The 22,696-nt window shown below is 39.0% G+C and overlaps 1 protein-coding gene across 9 annotated transcripts in view; it reads left to right on the forward strand.

Annotated features, from left to right (window-relative positions):
- gas2a (growth arrest-specific 2a) overlaps positions 1 to 22,696 on the forward strand; it is a 245,497-nt gene that overhangs the window by 187,444 nt on the left and 35,357 nt on the right. For all 9 annotated transcript variants that reach the window (XM_043705415.2, XM_087996286.1, XM_087996287.1 and 6 more), the window contains one exon: positions 9,064 to 9,171. In XM_043705415.2, coding sequence (XP_043561350.1) covers positions 9,064 to 9,171 — 108 coding nt within the window. The remainder of the gene's footprint in view (positions 1 to 9,063; positions 9,172 to 22,696) is intronic.

Genomic DNA, 22,696 nt, shown 5'->3' on the forward strand with positions numbered 1-22,696 from the left:
AGGTGACTCAACCTCTCCTCATAGGTAACACTCTCATCTCTGGAATCAACTTGGTGAACCTTCTCTGCACTGCCTCCAAAGCCTGTATGTCCTTCCTCAAGTAGCCATGATGTGGAGGTGCTGCTATCGGACTGGGGTGGACAAAGTTAAAAATCGCACAACACCAAGTTATAGTCCAACAGGTTTATTTGGAAGTACTAGCTTTCAGAGCGCTGCTCCTTCATCAAGTAACTCGAAAAGCTAGTACTTTCAAATAAATCTGTTGGACTATAACGTGGTGTTGTGATTTATAACTTCCTCAAGTAAGGAGACCAGAACTGCGCACAATATTCCAGGTGCGGCCCCACCAACACTTTGTGCAATTGCAGCAGAACCTTCTTGCTTTTAAGTTCAATCCATCTAGAAATGAAAACCAATATTACATTTGCCTTCCTGGTTACCTGTTGCACCTGCAAATCAACTTTATGGATTCATGTATGAGCACTCTTAAATCCCTTTGCATAACAGCATGCTGCAATCTTTCACCATTTAAATAATACTCTGACCTACTATTTTCACTTCCAAAGTGGATACTTAACATTTACCAACACTGTACTTCACCTGCCAGACCCTTGCCCATTCACTAACCTATCTAAATCTTTCCGCAGAGCCCCCACATCCCCTGCACAGTTTGCTTTTCTACTTAATTTAGTGTCCTCAGCAAACCTGGATATGTTTTTAAACAAAGGTATTACAAAAAATGAGAAAACAGTATTTCACCACGAGAAAATGTTTACTGTATCAGATTTTACTATATAGATGTTTAGTACACAAATTTGGGATGAAATTATCATTAAAGATTTTAAGTGTCAGGAATGATTGAAGAAATGTCAGGCATCATGTTCATGCTGTTAAAGTAATTCAAAGGCTTCTTTGATGGACATTGTAGTAAATTTAGTGTGAATTGTCACAAAGATGGAACAAAGAGGGAATGTGAATGGAGTCCATTTAAATAAGAATTCAGAGGTCACATTATATAGGCTCAGATGGCCTTTACAATGTAACATGATTTTAAAAAAAAGTATTCACTAAACTAGTAACCCAATGCTTCTGGCAGCTGTGTGAGCTTTAAGCTGTGTCGTATAACCTATGCAGTCTGTTGAGTTGCAATTTCTTGCCCTCATTCTGTCCCACAGGTAAATGCTAAAGAGAAACTACGGGTGTCCCCCCATATCCGCAGGTGATACGCTCCAAAACCTACCGTGGATGCCCGAACCCGCGGATAGTCGCAAAACCTATCATTTAAATGGAAAATTTACCTCCCCGACAGCCCCCGAGTTATTTATGGAATGCTCCATGTAATATTTTCAGGCTGCGGTAAACCATGGATAACTGAAACAGTAGAAACTGAATCTGTGGATACGGAGGCTCTACTGTAATGCCATGCCAAATAGGCTGTTGGGTTCAGATAAGATGTTAGGATTTTCAAAATCTGCCCACTTCCAGATATCATAATGGAAGGTTGGCAGCTGAACTGTTTCCAGGAAGTGGGTTATAAGTATTGAGATGAGGCTGTCATCCTCTGACCTAACCTAATATGCAGATCTTACAATAAACCATGGAGGCTCCTTTGAAAACCTGACAGCTGAAATGAGGTGAGGATACCTTTGAAGTGAAGGTGCCTTTTCTGGCTTACTTGTTAGCCAGGAGGAGCAGAAGTGGACCCATCATACCCTCTAAGCATCCCATTGCCTCCATTAGAACCCCTTTCAAAAAGCTCCTTGTTTTAGGGATTGAAGCCATCTCACAATCTGAGGTTGGATACTCACAGGATGGAGCACCTCACTAGTATCACCTCAAGCATGGCTTGATTAAATGCAGTCAGCACGGCTTTGTGAGGGGCAGGTCATGCCTCACAAATCTTATTGAGTTCTTTGAGGATGTTACTAGACAAGTTGATGAGGGTTGAGCGGTGGATGTGGACTTCAGCAAGGCATTTGATAAGGTTCCCCATGGTAGGCCCGTTCAGAAGGTCAGGAGAAATGGGATACTGGGAAATTTAGCTGTCAGGATACAGAATTGGCTGGTCGACAGAAGACAGTGAGTGGTAGTGGCAGGAAAGTATTCTGCCTGGAAGTCAGTGGTGAATGGTGTTCCATAGGGGTCTGTTCTTGGGCCTCTACTGTTTGTAATTTTTATTAATGACTTGGATGAGGAGATTGAGGGATGGGTTAGCAAGTTTGCAGATGACACAAAGGTTGGAGGTGTCATTGACAGTATAGAGGACTGTTGTAGGCTGCAGCGTGACATTGACAGGATGCAGAGATGGGCTGAGAGGTGGCAGATGGAGTTCAACCTGGATAAGTGTGAAGTGATGCATTTTGGAAGGTCGAACTTGAAAGCTGAGTACAAGATTAAAGACAGGATTCTTGGCAGTGTGGAGGAACAGCGGGATCTTGGTGTGCAGGTACATAGATCTCTTAAAATTGCCACCCAAGTGGACAGGGTTGTTATGAAAGCATATGGTATTTTGGCTTTCATTAACAGAGGGATTGAATTTAAGAGCCGTGAGATCTTGTTGCAGCTCTGTAAAACTTTGGTTAGACTGCACTTGGAATACTGTGTCCAGTTCTGGTCGCCCTATTATAGGAAAGATGTGGATGCTTTCGAGAGGGTTCAGAGGAGGTTTACCAGGATGCTGCCTGGAATGGAGGGCTTATCTTACGAAGAGAGGTTGACTGAGCTCGGACTTTTTTCATTGGAAAAAAGAAGGAAGAGAGGGGACCTAATTGCGGTGTACAAGATAATGAGAGGTATAGATAGAGTTGATAGCCAGAGACTTTTTCCCAGGGCAGAAATTGTTAACACGAGGGGTCATATTTTTAAGCTGTTTGGCGGAAAGTATAGAGGGGATGTCAGAGGTGGGTTCTTTACGCAGAGAGTTGTGAGAGCATGGAATGAGTTGCCAGCAGCAGTTGTGGAAGCGAGGTCATTGGGGATATTTAAGAGACTGCTGGACATGCATATGGTCACAGAAATTTGAGGGTTCTTACATTAGGTTTACCTCACATGAGGATTAATGGTCGGCACAACATCGTGGGCTGAAAGGCCTGTTCTGTGCTGTATTGTTGTATGTTCTATCAGGATTCAATCCCTCCATTCCCCTCTCACCTTCCAAATGTCCCCACTGGTCATGTGATCCTCTCCCCCAGGGTAGTAAAACAGATCTGCCTGGATCTGTGGCTTTCTCTAGCTTGCTATCCATTATACAGAAAACAAGACAACCAATCAGCTTGAATTCTGGAAGAAAACCTACCAGGACCGAAAGGCACAACCAGATGCAATAAATTTCACAGTGGTCGAAGAAATCCGAAATTCCAGGTTGCCTATTCCAAACTCTCCCCTCTCCACTAACCCCTCCTCTGTTAATATCCAAGTCTTACTGTAAGGTTCACTATTTTTTACATTCCTGGGATGAACCAGAGTCTCGAACAAGAGAGAATCCAAGTATCATCTCTTGATGTCCAGGGGCATCACCATCAACGAATCCTCTAATATCAATATTCTGGGGATTACCAGTGACTAGAAACTGAACTGGACTAGCTGTATAAATACCGTGGCAATAAAAACAGGTCAGAGGCTGGGAATTCTGTATTTAGTAACTCACCTGAAGCCTATTTACCATCTACAGTGCTTAAGTCAAGAGTGTCATGAAATATTCCCCACTTGCCTGGATGAGTGCGGATCCAACAACACTTAAATTCATAAAGCAGCCTGCTTGATTACACCCCACCTAACAACTTCAATATTCACTCCATCCACCATTTACATACAGTGGCAGCACTCAGTACCATCCATAAGATGCACTGCAACAACTCACCAAGGTTCTTTAGACAGCACTGTCCAAAGACGTACCATCTAGAAGAATATGGGAAACAAATGCACGGGAACATTACCACCTACAAGTTACCCTGCAAGGCACACCCCATCTTGACTTGAAACCATGTAACCATTCCTTCAGTATCACTGGGTCACAATCTTTGAATTGTCTCCCTAAAAGCCCTGTGTATGTAACTTTACCACATGGACTGCAACATTTCAAAACAGCATCTCATCATATCCTTCTCCAAGCAATTAAAAACAGACAATAAATGATGGCCAAGCCAGAGACATCCACATTCTGTGAACGAGTAAGAAAATTAAAAAAGCCAAAATCAGCAAAATCAAAAATAGCAAATTCAGCCAGAGGCCCACAGATTATCTAAGTGCCTTTGAAATCGAGTACACGTAGTTAATGGAGGATGACTAATGCTCTAGGTGCTAAATTGTCACCTAATTGACTGATTTTGGTCTGTGCCTTACAAAATTACTAGGTTCAATTTGTTCGTTTACTGTTAGAACTGGAAAATTAGATGATGTAATTCAACATTGTTTTACAATTATTTATGTGACAGAATCAAATGCCAGAAATTGATGACTGAGCTGTGTGATTTTTGGAAGGCAGTGTTTCCTCTTTTATCGACGTAAAGACTCAAAATTCACTTGCTTCCGTATTGTTTAGTTTAAAGCCAAATGGATGTCAAAATCTAGAGTTTCATGTTGATCTTGGAATGTTTAAAATTAGTTCATAGTTCAGGATCAGTCAACACGGTGCAATAAAGTTTAGAAAAAGCCAGAAAATTAATGGCATGTGTAGAAATGTTATTTTAAGAATAACATTGGATGCTAAAATTCGTTAAAAATGGATTAGAATGCTCACAACCTCTTGAAAATTACTCGACTATCACAGATAACTTGCAAGTATTTCCTTGCAAAAGGGCCAGAATCAATATCCCCAGGTGGTCAGTGGCTAAATGCTTCATATGGTTTGCATTGTGTTAGCTGATTTCAAGCAGGAATGGGTCAAAGCTTTACAGCTGGTCAGAACATCCCTGGAGTACTTTTTTTAAAGAACTGGCTAATATTCCTACTTTTAATTTCCATTGAATGACTTTCTAGCAGATACTCACATTTATCGTTGCATGCATAAACAGAGCTTTTTCCGATAAAATTTCTGTCCAACAAAATTGGAAAAATCTGCTTTTTCTCTCTTGCCGTTATATCTTTAAAAGATTTGCTTGCAAGTGTTAATTATGGATAATTTGAATCAGGGTCCTTGGGCCAGATATGATTTACCTCAGAATTCTCAAGAAGTTGAATAAAGCAACATTCAAGATCTGTTTCACATTTTACGAATTTAAAAGGATCAGCGTTTTACATACTTGGGAAGGTGTAGAGACTGAATGTGGTTTGCAAAATTCTCAGTAGGAATGAGCATTGGTATGTTAATTACAGAATAGTTAAGCCGATACTTCCAATAAAATATTCAAGAGGAATTTTGTTAATATATTTATTTGTAGCAAACAAGAAAGTATTTGAGTTTGTCAGTGATTCATTCCTAGAAGATCAACCCTTGACTCCATTTACCTGCCTTGACAGCTCTCTGGGGTAAATAATTCTGTAAACTAATGACTGGATAGTATAAGAAATTCCCTAATTTCTTCCTTAAATTGGTGAACTCTTTCTTTAAAATTAAGACCCTCTGGTCCTAGACCCTCCCACAAGGGGAACTAACCACTTAGCATCTGCCATCTCAAGCCCCCAAAGAATCATATATATTTTAATAATGTCTCTTCTCATTCTTTTAATCCCCAATAAGCCCAATTTATCAATCTCTATCACATAAGAAAATCCATACTTACGATCAGCTCAGTGAACCTTGTCTGGACTGCCTCCAATATCAATATATCTTTTCTTTAGATAAGGGAACAGACTCGATGGGCCAATGGGCCTCTTCTCTAATGTATGATTGTGTGATTCAAAACTGTTCACAGTATTCCAGCTGTGATCTGATTAGTGCCTTGTATGCTTTTAGTAGGACCTCCCTATTTTATACTCCATTCCTTTGAAATAAAGGCCAATCATCCATTTGCCATTACTATTATCCCATCAAACTTGTATGCTGGCTTTTTGTGATTCACGCAGGAGGACCAATCAAAACCCACTGTACTTCAGCTTTCGTCAATCTTTCTCCATTTAAATAATTTTCAGCTCCTTTACCAAAGTGCATAACTTCACATCTTCCCATATTGTAATCCATCTACCAAGTTTCTGACACTCCACTTAACCTCTCTATATCTCTCTGCAGACTTTTAGTATTATCCTCAACGGTTGCCTCTACAGGTACATAGAACATAGAACATTACAGCGCAGTACAGGCCCTTCGGACCTCAATGTTGCGCCGAACTGTGGAACCAATCTGAAGCCTATCTATCCTACACTATTCCATTTTCATCCATATGTTTATCCAATGACCATTTAAATGCTCTTAAAGTTGACGAGTCTACTACTGTTGCAGGCAGTGTGTTCCATGCCCCAACTACTCTCTGAGTAAAGAAACCGCCTCTGACATCTGTCCTATGTCTATCAGCCCTCAATTTAAAACAATGTCCCCTTGTGCTAGCCATCACCATCCGAGGAAGAAGGATCTCACTGTCCACCCGACATAACCTTCTGATTATCTTATATGTCTCAATTAAGTCATCTCTCAACCTTCTTCTCTCTAACAAAAACAGCCTTGAGTCCCTCAGCCTTTCCTCATAGAACCTTCCCTCCATACCAGGCAGCATCCTCGTAAATCTCCTCTGATCCCTTTCCAAAGCTTCCACATCCTTCCTATAATGCGGTGACCAGAACTGTATGCAATACTCCGAGTTTTGGACAGCTGCAGCATGACCTCGTGGCTCTGAAACGCAATCCCTCTACAAATAAAAACTATCAAACTGTATGCCGCCTTAACAACCATAGCAACCTGGGTGGCAACTTTCATGGATCTATGTACATGGACACAAAGATCTCTGTGCTCATCTCATACCATTAGCCCAGTACTCTCTATTCCTGTTGTTCCTTCCAAAGTGAACCACCTCGCACTTTTCCGCATAAAACTTCATTTGCCAGCTCTTATCCCAGCTCTGCAGCTTATTTATGTCCCTCTGTAATCTGCAGCATCCTTCAATACTATTCACAACTCCACTGACCTTAATGTCATCTGCAAATTTTCTAACCTATCCTTCTATGCCCTCATCTAGGTCAATTACAAAAATAACAAACAGCAGTGGCCCCAAAACAGATCCTTGCAGTATATCACTAGTAACAGAACTCCAGGATGAACATTTCCCATTAACCATACACTGTCTTCTTTCAGCGAGCCAATTTCTGATCCAAACTGCTAATTCACCCTCAATCCCATGCCTCTGTATTTTGTGCAATAGCCTATCATGAGGAAACTTATCAAACATCTTACTGAAATCCATATAAACCACATCAACCACTTTACCCTCAAGTACTTGGTCACCTTCTCAAATAACTCAAAAAGGTTTGTGAGGTATGACCAGCTCCTCACAAAGCAGTGTTGACTATCCCTTTCTCGATTATTATAAACCCTATCTCTTATAACCTTTTCCAACACTTTACCCACAACCAAAGTAAGGCTCACTGGTCTATAACCACCAAGGTTGTGTCTACTCCCCTTCTTGAAAAAGGGGACAGCATTTGCTATCCTCCAGTCTTCTGACACTATTCCTGTAGACAACGATGACACAAAGATCAAAGCCAAAGGCTCTGCAATCTTCTCCCTGGCTTCCCAGAGAATCTTAGGATAAATCCCATCCAGCTCATGGGACTTATCTATTTTCACACTGTCCAGAATTGTGAACCTCAGTCTTGTCTAGTCTAGTAGCCTGTCTCTCAGTATTCTCCTCAACAACATTGTCTTTTTCCATTGTAAGTACTGACAAAAAATATTCATTTAGTGCTTCCCCTATCTCCTCAAACTTCACGCACAACTTCCCACTACTATCTTTGATTGGCCCTAATCTTTCTTTAATCATTCTTTTATTTCTGATGTACCTATAGAAAGCTTTAGTGTTTTCCTTGATCCTACCTGCCAATGACTTCTCATGTCCCCTCCTGGCTCTTCTTAGCTCTGTCTTTATGTCTTTCCTGGCTAACTCTTAACTCTCACATGCCCTAACTGAGCCTTCACGTCTCATCCTAACATAAGCCTTTTTCTTCCTCTTTACAAGAGATTCAACTTCCTTAGTAAACCCACAGCTCCCTTGCTCAACCACTTCCTGCCTGACAGGTACACACTTATCAAGGACACACAGTAGCTGTTCCTTGAATAAGGTCCATATTTTAATTGTCCTATCCCCTGCAGTTTCCTTCCCCATCCTATGTATCCTAAATCTTGCCTGATCGCATCATAATTGCTTTTCCCCCAGCAATAACACTTGCACTGCATTTATATACCTATCCCTTTCCATCACTAAAGTAAATGTAACCAAATTGTGGTCACTATCACCAAAGTGCTCACCTACCTCCAAATCTAACACCTGGCCTGGTTCATTGCCCAGTACCAAATCCAGTGTGGCCTGCCCCCTTGTTGGCCTGTCTGCATCCTGTGTCAGGAAAATGTCCTGCACATAGGTACTTTTGTGTTATGTGCAAACTTGTCTATAGTACATTCACATCCCTCATCCAAGTCATTAATATATTATAAATAATTGTGGCGCCAGCACTGATCCCTATGGCATTCTGAGTTACAGGTTGCCATCCTGAAAATGCTGTCCCCTTTGTCCCAACACTCTGTCTTTTGTTAGTTACCCAATCCTATGTACATGCTAACAGACTATCACCATGGGCTCTTATCTCATTTGATAGATTCATGTGCTATACCTTATCAAATACATTTTGGAAATTCAAAAGTACTATGTCTTCTGATTCCCTTTCATTCATTCTCTGCTAATTCATCAAAAACATTCTTTACCGTTGTTTTTATTTGCTTATACATTCTGGACTTCCTGTCCCACTCTGGGTAGCATTCTCTAAATAGCTGCCCTACAATGTTGCTGTACTTTTTTGATTTAAATGCTTATGTTTCCTCTCTCCCCCTCTACCTAGCTTAAATTCGATGAAATTATTACCACATTAAGTGTTTCTGTTCTTTAAGGTGTGAATTTTGATATTTTCCATGTGTCATTTTAGGTGAAACAAATTTCAGAAGATCCACCTTGCAAATGTCCAAATAAGTTTTCGGTGGAACGTCTCTCGCAAGGACGATATCGTGTTGGAGAAAAGATCCTATTCATTCGGGTAAAATATTTGAATGATTTATTTTTGTATGTTATTTTTAACCTGTGCATATTAATAAGGTAAAGGCAGACAGTATGAAGGAAAGCTATATAGGATTACAAGCTACACAGTTTACAAAGGATGATAGCCAGAGTTAATTGTTCTTTTATAAATGGCTAGCATTCAGAGCTGAAAATTTCCTACACTAATTTGACAATTTGCATAATCTCTGTTCATGCAGGAAAACATATTATAGTAACATGAACTTTGTTTTATGAACTAATTATTCTGTGGTTTCATGAGGATTTATGTACTAAAATAGACCAATGCGTAGGGCTAGTTGATAAAGTATGGTTGATACTAACACTTTATCTCTTGTCTATTGATTTTGTTTCAAGGCAGCCTTAAAGGATTCAAATCTTATTTGTGTGAGATCAAGGATTATATGTAAAATAATTATTGCCATACTCAAATCAGTTCTGTTGTGAACCAAGGTTGTTAGGTAAGGAGTAAATGTAGGGGTATGGGTGGGTTGTGCTTCGGCGAGTGGGTGTGGACTTGTTGGGCCGAAGGGCCTGTTTCCACACTGTAATGTAATCTAATCTAAGGTTAAAAAAGCTCACCTTGTGGCGCCCTCTGTCTCTTATCTCTTGACTGTGGCCAGATCGCTTCTGCAGTCCCTGATAGAATTCACTCAGGTTATTTGGTTTTCGCTCGCAGTGCCAAATGGTGTAGCAGAATTTAATTAGCAGGGATCTGTGAGAGCAAAAAAAAATTAACAATAATCAAAAATCAATTAAACTGACAATAATCAGCCTTTATTGTAAATACTGCAGCAGTTTGGAAAGAGGAGAGATCCAGTTTGTTCTCTGTTTCCCTTCCGAGTTTCACGCCTTTAAAAAGAAAAGGAACACATTATATACATTAAAATATGCTAAACAATTACAGATTATCGTGAAATGTGTCATCTATAACACTAAACCTTAATCTGAAAAACACATTAATTATTTGCGTCATTCCATAACTCTGTTTCTATTATATGGACCTTTTGTTTGGGCTGAGATCTGCAGTTCGAAATATGCGAGGAGCCATGAAAAAGATTACTGAAGGTTTATCAAACTTATGGAATTTGTTTATATTCAGCCTGGTCCTGAAAGTTGTTTCTGACTTTTTGTCTTTTAACTTGCTAAATTATAACTCGAGAATCGACCAATTTTTTTCCCATCATGCAATGTTAAATGTTGCCCACAATACCACACTTTTTTAATTTAACTCAAAGAAGGTACTGTATATGTAAAGTCATTAATCAATACATATAGTGACTATAAAAGTCACTAGATTTATAAAATAGTAAATGATGTAAGTCTTCTTAAGTTGAGGTTTTAAAATTTTGTCATGATTCAAAGGAGTTTTGCCTTCCAACTGATGAATAAATGCACAACAAGAGTGATTAATCTCACTGTGGATGTCTGAAATAGACATTATCCTACCAACCATCTACTGTAAACATCGCCATCTCCTCCACCCTCTCCTCTAACAAGAACAATGAATCCATGGATTTCTTCATCAAGTGGATTGAAACCATTTTATCAGCTATCTCTGATTTATACTCCTTTTCCAAAACCCACCAAGCTGAACTTCTTGAAAGTAAAAACATTCCCTTCTTTTTCCATTAACAAGTCCATTAACTCCCTTTCTAACTACTGGGAAGCAAATAATACTAGAATAAACAATCCCAAGACTGAGAAAAGACTGGAAGAGACTTGGTTGCTTACTTAGAAGCTGATGAGATAGGTATTGAAAATAATTATTATTTGGGTCAAAATCAGATAGAAATAATGTGCACAGTATAGTGAAAAAGCAGCAGATTTGTACTCTGTAATGATATTAATTTGAAGATCTGGTACAGGTACCCTGGGCCAAATGGCCTCCCTCTACAATTCTGTGATTAACTGGTTTTTGACTTGTAATATTTTCTACTATTCAAAGATTTAGTTTTAGGTTAAACCTTTTATTGGTTTCAAACGGGAGATGCAATATCATTAACAAATAATGGCAAGTTATTAACATGTTTTGTTTTAAATAACCACAGACCAATTAATTCTTCAATTTATTTTGTCCACTTTTTGAAAATGAAGAGACCAAGAGTTGCAATATAGTATTAGCTAAAGTTCTTACTCAAAATATTTCTGTAGCAACCAACTATGAATATCATGACAGCATACATTTTGAAATATATTTTAGTATTAAATCTGACATGGATATGAAGTTCAGTAACACCAGTCACAACTGATCCAAACTTAGTTAAAACTAATTTGTACATCATCAGCTGAAATATTCTGCAGCTTTGAACATATTTTACAACGTGACAGGTTGCATAATTATTCTGATAAATTCGAATTATATAGTGTAGCTTAATTGTTTCAATTAGTTTTACAAATATTGACCCTTCAGAAACAGCTGAATTTGTCATATATTTTATTAGTAAGATGAGCCTGGTGATTTAATAATCTGCTAACAACTACGATTCGACCATGTACAGAAAAAGATGGTTTTCCTGTGGGAACAGCACAGTTCAGCCAATCTTTTTTGTATCAATATCAAACTTGAACACCCTGTACATAATTTATAACAGAAGGGATTGAAGTATTTTCAACATCTTTTGTAAGATAGCAACACATCTTAATCTTGGTTTCCATATTCATTTTGCATCTGGTATAACAGACATGACTCATGATGAGTCAGCAGTGCAAAGACCAACGGTGTGCTCAAAGGAATGGTAAAACTATCAAAAGTTAATGCATGTAACACTCATTGATATAGCATAACTTTGCTAAAACTGTTATTCTTGTTACTAACTCCAGTTCAGACAAATAATGTTTCATTGTCATTCTTAAGATAGCTGCCAACATTTGGATGGATCAGAATAAAAGTCTAATTGTCATTTATGAATTTCCCAAATTGCTTCAGTCTCATTTTGATTCTCCCTAAGTTTGTTTAATTGTATCAATAGTAGTAGCTTATACATTGTTGACTGCTTGATACACAGAAGCCACAGATTGCTGGCTCAAGTGAGGCATTCAAAGAAATTTAAGACAAATAGAAATAGGGAGAATCATCTGGTTTTCCAGTTTTGGACCCTGTTTTCTAACATTAATTCTCAGGATTATTCATCAGGCTACAACTTATTTCCACTCTCAGTTTCCCATGAGGTGATGGTGTTGGGCCACGTCCATGAACCATTGCAGGATCTGTCATGAAGTACTTTCATGCTGCTGCGAGGTAGAGAGTTTTGATCTGCTACTATGGTCTAGGCTCTGCCTGCAGAAAGGTATTTGTACCTGCTGTGGCGATGTTTAATTTAGCTCCTGTAGAATACAAGCTTAGATGTGATAATGAAAGATTTGATCAACATTTACTGCAGCTCCTAATATGCGCACGTATTACAGTCACAGGCGCTTTTGTGTTGGAACTAATATTAAGCTGTTCAGTTACAAGCAGTAGCATGTCATGTTTCTGAGAAAGTAATGTCTGAGACCTTGTTTGTGCTCAGGTCATGTGCTATGGTATAGTAATGACATCATGAAAATATCTCTTACAATTACATTGCATATTAACTGTGAGACTTAACACCCGTCTCCAAAGATAAAAAAAAATCCTAACAACAAATGCATGGTTGTACAGACCCATAGGTTTTCAATTTGGACATAATATAAACAAGTAAAGACAGTTTCTACAAGATTAACAATTCAAACTTCAATATAATGCTTTGGAGTTTAACTTTGGAGTTTGCATGATGTCTAACCAGTCATGCTAATCTGACTGTGAAGGTGAAAGTGAAGGTTATGATCACACTCTACCTTTGTTTTGTCCCTGACCACAATATCATCAGCTTTGCAAACAAAATAAGATACGTTTTCAATAAAGTTACCCATGTTCTGCTGGAATAGGTCTTGGAGAACTGATAGCCCTAGTGGTAACCATCAGAAACACTACTGTCAAAATGGCATTCTAAATCCTAGGATCGTTCTGTGAAATGAACAGGCTAGTAGCCATCCATGCTTCATATTCAACTTAAGAAAAGAATCTTACTCTTATCATGACTCACTGGAGTCGCATACTGGAAATCAAGTCACACTATTCCAGATTCATCACAAATGATAAATTTTTAAAAGAAATATGTATAATCCCCAAACTACTCACTTTTCAGACCCAAACTGATATAAAGCATGGACCACGTTTCTGTACTTAATGCACAGACTTTGTGATCTGTGATTTGCTGAGAGATGGTACCAGACATGCCACTTACTGAGGTACGTTTTTCAGGATGTGTAGTGACAATATGTTAGCACTAGCTTCTATGCTGATTTTTGCTTTTAATGTATATTGACCTGTCTTTTCAAGACATATGATGTTAGTGGGTGTAAAAGCTTCTGACCTTTGAAGCATGCTTGTGGGGTTGAATTGCCTATTCCTGCCCCTAAGTTTTATGTTCTTACGTGGTCAACATGGTGTGCTGTTAATGATGTCTAAACTTTGGTCATCTAAAACAGTTTAACTTAAAAAGTTACCTTTCGCTTGCTTATCTATGCATTTCATTGTTGTGTCTTCATTTGTGCACATTTCCTACATGCTCACTTGTACTTTATTGTTGGGTTTGGCTTAGCCTTTGGAACCTGCAACTGCATGCCTAATGTTTTTTGATGCCATATTGTTTACAGGTGTGAAGAAACACTGAACGACACTTGGGCAGGTGGGATAAACAGCATCTGACATAGATATTGCTGATTTCATGCACTCAGCTGACTGTAACAGTAGCGTTGACTGTACAAACAGTGTGTAATTGTTATGGCCTCATGCTTATATCCATCTTCAAGAAATACATCAATGGTATGGCCCTTTTCTTTACCCTGAAGATCCTTTCTGAAGGCTTCAGTTGGTGTCAAAGCGATTACTAAAGCAAAGATCCTGAGTTCTTCTTCCAAGAAATCAAAGTCATGGTCTTTACTGCAAAATTTTCCATCAAACTGGTCAATTGACCCTTTGGGTGCTGTCTGTATGGAATCTGTCAATCTAATTTTAAAAAAAGCCTTGGATACAGTGCCACAAAACAGACTTGAGAGGAAAGTTACACATCACAGAATAAAATCACAGTAGCATCAAGGATACAGAATTGGCTGAGGGATAGGAAACAGACAGTAATAGTTAATGGGTATTTTTTAGGCTGGAGGAAAGTTTGTGGTGGACCTCTCAGTATTGTTCAGTATTACAGTACAGTAATAGAAGAAAAGGCAGGAAATTGTCACTAAGTCAAAATGCTCAGAGACAGTGCAGAAATGATGGCCACATTGGATCCTCTACACCGTACACTTCTGTGATTCTGTGCTGAAATTAATTCTTACATTGAGTGAACTTTAGACCTTCCAGACCTCTTTTGGACTTTGCTGATCTTTCAGTAAAAGATTGGATGTATTTACTTAGTGAACATCCTTTTTGATGATGCTAAGCAAGATTTTCAGAGATCTCTTCTAGGGCTTGATCTGCAAAATATAGTTGCATATAGAGTCATAGAGTCATAGAGATGTACAGCATGGAAACAGACCCTTCGGTCCAACTTGTCCATGCCGACCAGATATCCCAACCCAATCTAGTCCCACCTGCCAGCTCCCAGCCCATATCCCTCCAAACCCTTCCTATTTATATACCCATCCAAATGCCTCTTAAATGTTGCAATTGTACTAGCCTCCACCACTTCCTCTGGCAGCTCATTCCATACACGTACCACCCTCTGCATGAAAAAGTTGCCCCTTAGGTCCCTTTTATATCTTTCCCCTCTCACCCTAAACCTATGCCCTCTAGTTCTAGACACCTTGTCCCCAGGGAAAAGACTTTGTCTATTTATCTTATCCATGCCTCTCATAATTTTGTAAACCTCTATAAGGTCACCCCTCAGCCTCCGACGCTCCAGGGAAAACAGCCCCAGCTTGTTCAGCCTCTTTGATGGCTCAAATCCTCCAACTCTGGCAACATCCTTGTAAATCTTTTCTGAACTCTTTCAAGTTTCACAACATCTTTCCGATAGGAAGGAGACCAAAATTGCACGCAATATTCCAACAGTGGCCTAACCAATGTCCTATATAGCCGCAACATGACCTGCCAACTCCTGTACTCAATACTCTGACCAATAAAGGAAAGCATACCAAATGCCTTCTTCACTATCCTATCTACCTGCGACTCCAATTTCAAGGAGCTATGAACCTGCATTCCAAGGTCTCTTTGTTCAGCGACACTCTATAGGACCTTACCATGTTTCTTGAATAGCTGGAATTCAGTAAAGATATCAGTGGTTACCCAAATCTTAACTGAATACGTTCTTTCCAATTTTTTTTTTTTACTTTTGACTTTATTTTTTTCCTTTTCTGTTTCTGTTGAGTTTTTACTGTTGCTGATCCTTTACTGGGTTTTAGTCAGCTAGACATTTGTTAAAAAGATAAATAAAAACCTGTAATAGCAGGTTTCAAACACTAGATGGTGATCACACCAAAAAAGGAATGATGAAATCGCAGAAGCTTCCTGTTGAATGGGAAAGACAATTGGTGGAACAGATAAGACTAGTTAGTTTAGAAACTTATTTTTTTTTAAAAGCTGTATTTTGTTCAGGAGAGTTCTATATCTGTGTTAGGAGAAACATTTGACTGTATTTTTAACAAGTAAATTAGAAAACAGATTGACGGTTCATTTTTAAAAAAAATATAAAGACAGACTCCTAGTTTAATAGAACTTACACATTGTGGAGAAAGAAATAGCTCTGTCTTCTAGCTGTTAAATTTACAGTTCATTATTCATAGAAATCAGTGTTTTCAGTTTTCCAAATGTTTTGAATTCTAGGGAGCTTGCCTAGTTGATGTTCAATGTGATTTATCTACATCATATTCAATGACGTTTCCAAATATCTGCCACCAATAGCTTGCATGCATCTATAAATGGCCACTACTTGTCTACCATGATCTGCTGCTTCCAGCTCGTGATATGAAATAGCAACATGAGGTTTGGGGTCAGAAGCCTCATTTGGGGGTGTTGGGGGGGGGGGGGGGGGCGGGGTGGTGGTGTCTTGTCACTGTTGGAAACCAAAGGCCTCAGGTTGGTATGTTCCATTGAAGATTTCATGGTATGGTGACACAGTGGCAATCTAGAAGCCCAGCTATCTTTCTGAGAACAATGTCCAAATCCAACCCTCGCAGCTGGTGGCATTTAAATTCAACTAATGAAATCTGCAATTTAAAGATACTCTCAGTAATAGTGACCATCATGAAAATATCATCGACTGCCATTAAAATTCATCTGATCCACTTATATCCATTGAGAAATTTGCTGATCTTACCCAGTCTGACTTGGATGTGATGCCACACCCACAGAAATGTGGTTGACTCTTAACTAACATCTGAAATGACCTAGCAAGCAACTTAGTTCATTGGCAATTAGGGATAGGTATTGCTAACATCCCATCAAAGAATCGGAAAAATTGCAAGTCTGAAGAAAAGGTGAGCATACAAAATGAACAGAAATGGTCTGTTCAGTCCCTCAGGTCTGCTCCCCTATTCAATACGATCATGACTGATGTCTTTGTGTTTTGGATTCTGCATATCCCTGTTAACCCTCAATTCCCCTGCCTAACAAAAATCTATCCACCTCTGTCTTAAAAATATTCAATCATCCCGCCTGTACTGCCCTCTGGGACAGACAGTTCCAAAGTCATGTAACCCAGAGAGAGAAATAAATTCTCATCAAATTAGGGCAATCCCTAATTTTAAAAATAGTGCCCAATACTTCTGGAATTTCCACTTGAGGAAATATCCTTCCCATCTCCATCTTGTCACGACTATTCAGATCTTATAACTTCAATCAAGTCAGCCCTTACTCTCAAATGAAACAAGTCCAGTCTGTCAGACCTAACCTCAGAACCCACTCTTCAATGAATGAATCTATTAAAGCTTCTCTGAATTGCTACCAATGCATTTATATCCTTCCTTAAATGAGGAAAGGAAGTCTGCACAGTGTATTCTAGAAGTGGCCTCACCCATGTCCCACATAACTAAAGCAAAACTTCCTCAATTTTATGTTAAATCCTCACAATAAAGGAGAGCATTCCATTGGCCTTTTAACTATCTGCTTTACCTGCATACTAATATACAAGAGTCATTTACCATAATATCCAAATGGATATTTTTTGCCATATTTATTCCTCTGCTATTTATCTATTTGGCAATGCTATTCTCTTTCACTCATCTCCATGTTTATATCAATGATCACAAACAGAGAAAAGTCAGCATGATTCCAAGAGTAAACCTTTGTATAAATTAACTTCCTTCTTTGTTACAGTGATGTCAACACAAAGACCCAACTAAAACATGTGAGAGCTCATCCAATCAGCTGGAATGACTGATTACTCAAGAACAGCTGCAAGCTGATTTCACATATTATTATTTGAGCAGATATCAATCCTGATTGCATTAATAACTAACTATTTCTCTAGTCAAGTAAAACTAAAGGTTGCTACATTTAATATAATTTAATATAATTTTGTTCCCAGTGCTTAGATATTTTGTACATATGGGCCCATATATACATAAACATTACAGACATATGTATAATGATTGAAACACAGTCATCCTGATTAATTTAAATGACACAAAGAACTGTAGATTCTGGAAATCTGAAGCAAAACAGAAATTGCTGGAGAAATTCAGCAGATCTGGCAGCATCTGTGGAAAGAAAACAAAGTGAACATTTTAAGTCCAGGGAGCACCCTAATTAACTTTCAATTTATCCTAAGGAATCGCAGCGTCTGATATAATCTTCAACATAAAAGCTAATTCTGGAGTGCTGATACATTAGTCATTAACTGTGAGAATGATAAATCATAGAAGGGGGGAGCAAAACTAAACTTTGTGACCAAAGGAATGGCCAATTATGTTGATTGAAAAACATAAATGATTCTATTTATTTGATTAATTTTAAATTAAATTAAATTAAATTAATTTTAAATCGTTCAGAATACAAGTTATTCAATTCCACCCTGTCAACCTTCGCCTTGAGAAGCTGCCCGGATTCTCACATCTATTTCCAGAACAATGTGTAAAACTGAAAAAATATGTATTGTCAGAAGCACATCATTAATCTGTATGATTAGAATATGCCAGAAATTAACTATTAAATTACAACCTGTCACTTATCAGCTTTGCAGGCATTCAAAAATAAATCTGATCAGTATCTTGATTAGTTCTCTATTCTTCCTAAATTCCTCTTTAGAATATTTGGCCAATTTTCACTTTGAAGATTCATTTTATGGGATCTCAATTTTTCAAGAATACTGTTTCTACTTTTAATATTAAAGTCACCATTGTCCTACCAGTCTATAGAGCTACTGTCTCATTGGAGGGGTACTGGTAGTGGTTTAACCTGAGGGTCACCATGCCGCAGGCAAGGAAAGAGGTTGTGAAGGACAGTCCTTCATGGTAACCTTAATCAGTGCAGGAATTCAGCTCATGCGGTTGGTATCTCTCTATCACAAACTGACTGTCCAGCAACTGAGCTAAATGACCCCTGTCACAAATTTAATTAATTTCCCTTTTGTCATTAAAAGAACTGCATTTTTGTTACTTATTTTCTAATGTGTCAGTGTCACCAACAGAGGATTGTTTCTTGTTACTGAAGTTAGTTCATTAAGCAACATGATTGCACACAGAGGTTACATTTGGATGAGGCAGTTAGATCTCAGTACGGAAATTCCTGAAATACATATTATACTTAAAAAAAAATTGTGAATAAAATGGATAGTTAATGAATATTGTAACTTGATATTGCTTGACAATTCAAAGAATTGCTCCCGGTTTCCTCCCACATTCCAAACGATGTGTAGGTCACGTGAATTGGCCATGCTAAATTGCGCAAAGGGTTAAGTACATTAGTCAGGGTAAATGCAGGGGAATGATTCTGGGTGGGTTACTCTTCAGAGGGTCGGTGTGGACTTGTTGGGCTGAAGGGCCTGTTTCCACACTGTAGGGAATCTAATCTAATCTAATCATTCTGAAAAGGGAGAGATTTGTATTTAAGTTCTGTATTCTATATATAGGGTTTAAATCTTTGTTACCAATCATGATACTGAAAAGCTTTGACAAATAGTAACATGTTGAAAAATGATATGAATTGCCCCCTTTGTGATTGTATCTGAAAACCTTCAAGAGCCCTAGCCTTAATTCAGTGAATTTCATAGCAGTGTTAAGGTCAGAGCTGTGTATTATGGTAACACGTTGCATAGCATGTTCCTAGCATTTAATTTTTGCACCAGTCATATTCCCTGTGAAAGACAATTGTCAAGAGTAAGTGGTGTAAAATCATTACCATGGCAACAAAACCTAGGCCCATTCTGGGATCAGCTAGCTAGGATGATACAAAGAGGCTAGGAATTACAGTTTTCATAAAATAATTGAAGCCAATATGATTCATCTCGAGCAAAGTCTGGCCTGCACTCGTAAACATTCAAAACTCAGTATAACTTGGGACTTGTGAAATTGCATTCAGCGAATTATTTCAGGCAGGTCAGGCAGATACAGTATGTGAGACAATGTAGCAGATAAAGAAACAAGAACACTTAATCAGTTCCATGTCGTAGCTGATATGTTTTGATGTATTCAGTATTCCAGCTGAACAATATTGCTGCATGGATGATGGAAGTGGGTATATACCCAGGACAAAGTTATGGGGAATTTTTGGACTTTGTATATCATGCCATTGTGCTGCTTAAGAAAGCAAGCAATCCACATAGATTAGATTAGATTAGATTCCTTATAGTATGGAAACAAGCCCTTTGGCCCAAGTCCACACCGACCCTCCGAAGAGTAACCCACCCAGACCTAGTTCCCTACATTTACCCCTGACTAATGACCTAACACTAAGAGCAATTTAGCATGGTCAGTTCACCTAACCTGCACATCTTTGGACTGTGGGAGGAAACTGGAGCAACCGGAGGAAACCCACATGGACACGGGGAGAATGTGCAAACTCCATACAGACAGTTGCCCGAGGCGGGAATTGAACCTGGGTCCCTGGTACTGTGAGGCAACAGTACTAACCACCGAGCACATATTAGATTAGATTCCCTACAGTGTGGAAACAGGCCCTTCGGCCCAACAAGTCCACACCGACCCGCCGAAGCGCAACCCACCCATACCCCTACACCTAACACTACGGGCAATTTAGCATAGCCAATTCACCTGATCTGCACATCTGTGGACTGTGGGAGGAAACCGGAGCACCCGGAGGAAACCCACGCAGACACAGGGAGAATGTGCAAACTCCACACAGTCTGAGGTGGGAATTCAACCCGGGTCCCTGGCGCTGTGAGGCAGCAGTGCTAACCACTGTGCCACCGTGCCGCCCATTGAAGGTTTAAAAGGTTTAAAAGATAACTGTGGATATTCCTAATTTGTAAAGCAACTTATAGAGTCAGAGAATCAGACAGCACGGAAACAGACCCTTCGGTCCAACCAGTCCATGCCAAACAGAATCCCAAACCAAACTAGTCCCATCTGCCTGCTGCTTTCCCATATGCCTCTAAATCTTTCTGATTCTTGTAGGAACCTATTTATCTGGAGTATTTTAAAACTTAACTTGTTCTAATTGGTACAACTATTAAACACATTGATTCACAAAAATGTTCTGGACTTAGATCTATTTCTAACAATATTGTAGTTGTAATTGGAGGCATTGAAACTTGTAACCTCAAAGTCTCTTGACAAACATAACGGGTAGAAAGTGAGGACTGCAAATATTGGAGAGTCAGAGTTGAAAAGTGTGGCACTGGAAAAAACACAGCAGGTCAGGCAGCATCCGAGGAGCAAGAGGGTCGACGTTTCAGGCATAATTTTGGTAACTAAACTTCTCTTTGGGACCTTATCAAAATCCTTTTCAAAATCCAAATAGGCTATATCTACTGGTTACCCCTCATTGTCTCTGCTGGTAACGTTCTAAGAAAACTTAATCAGGTTTATCATATTTGATTTTCCTTTCATTAATCCCTGGTGACTGTCCAATCAGATGGTTATTTTCTAAATATACAATGATCACATCCTTTATCATAGATTGTGGCATTTTTCATACTACTGATGTCAGGTTAGCAGGTCTGCAGTAACATTTTTCTCTCACCCTTCTTTCTTAAGCAGTGTGTAATATTTGTACCCTCCCCATCTACATGCAGCATTGCAAATAATAATAATTTTTAAGAGTTTATCGCCAATCCATCCACTACCTTTTACTTAGCGAGTTGTGAGTTCATGGAATGCCCTGCCAGTAGCAGTGGTGGACTCTCCCTCTTTATGGGCATTTAAACGGGCATTGGATAGGCATATGGAGGATAGTGGGCTAGTGTAGGTTAGGTGGGCTTGGATCGGCGCAACATCGAGGGCCAAAGGGCCTGTACTGCGCTGTATTTTTCTATGTTCTATGTTCTATGTACCTTTGTAGCCAGATGGAGAATGTCCGTTCCAGGTGATTTGTCAACTTTCAGTCCTGTTAATTTAGATAATGCTATTCTCTTTTTAATGAATACTAATTTATTTCATAACATGGTTGGTAAGTTTGCAGATGACACTAAAAATGGTGGTATCATGGACAGTGAAGAAGGTTATCTAAGATTACAAAGAAATCTTGATCAGTTGAGTCAATAGGCTGAGGAGTGGCAGATGGAGTTTAATTTGGAGAAATCCAAGGTATTGCATTTTGGTAAAACACACAAAGTCAGGACTTATGCAATTAATGGTAGGGCCCTCGGTAGTGTTGTAGAGCAGGGATTCAGGTACATAATACTTTGAAATTTGCATCACAGGCTGACAGGGTGGTTAAGAAGGAATTTAGCATGCTTGCCTTCATTGCTTAGACCTTTGAGTATAGGCATTGGAATGTCATCTGGAGGTTGTCCAGGACCACAGGGTGAGGTCTCATCTGGAGTATTGTGTGCAGTTCTGGTCACCCTGCAATAGGAAAGATATTATTAAATTGGAGAGGGTTCAGAAAAGACTTACCAGGATGTTGACGGGAATGGAGGGTGTGAATTGGAGTATAGCAAGTTGAAGGATTTATGAAATTATAAGGGGTATAGATAAGGTCAATGGCAAGGGTATTTTCCCTTGGATGGGGGAGTAAAAAACTAGGGGACATTTTTAAGGAGAGAGGAAAAGATTTTAAAAAGGACATGGGGCAACCTTATACAGAGAATAATTCGTGTGTAGAGTGAACTGCCAGAGGAAGTAGTGGATGTAGGTACAGTTACAACATTTAAAAGACACTTGAATAAGGACATGAATAGGAAAGGTTTGGAGGGATATAGGCCAAATGTAGGCAAGTGGGACTATTTAAGTTTGGGAACATGGTCAGCATGGACTAGTTGGACCGAAGGGTCTGTTTCCCTGCTGTATGAATCTATGACTTTATCCACAGTGTTACTTGAGTTATAGAACATAGAACATAGAACAATACAGCACAGAACAGG

This window comes from Chiloscyllium plagiosum, unplaced genomic scaffold (assembly GCF_037043375.1).
Source record: "Chiloscyllium plagiosum isolate Xiang-an unplaced genomic scaffold, Cpla_swu_hap1 HiC_scaffold_18, whole genome shotgun sequence".
NCBI lineage: Eukaryota > Metazoa > Chordata > Chondrichthyes > Orectolobiformes > Hemiscylliidae > Chiloscyllium > Chiloscyllium plagiosum.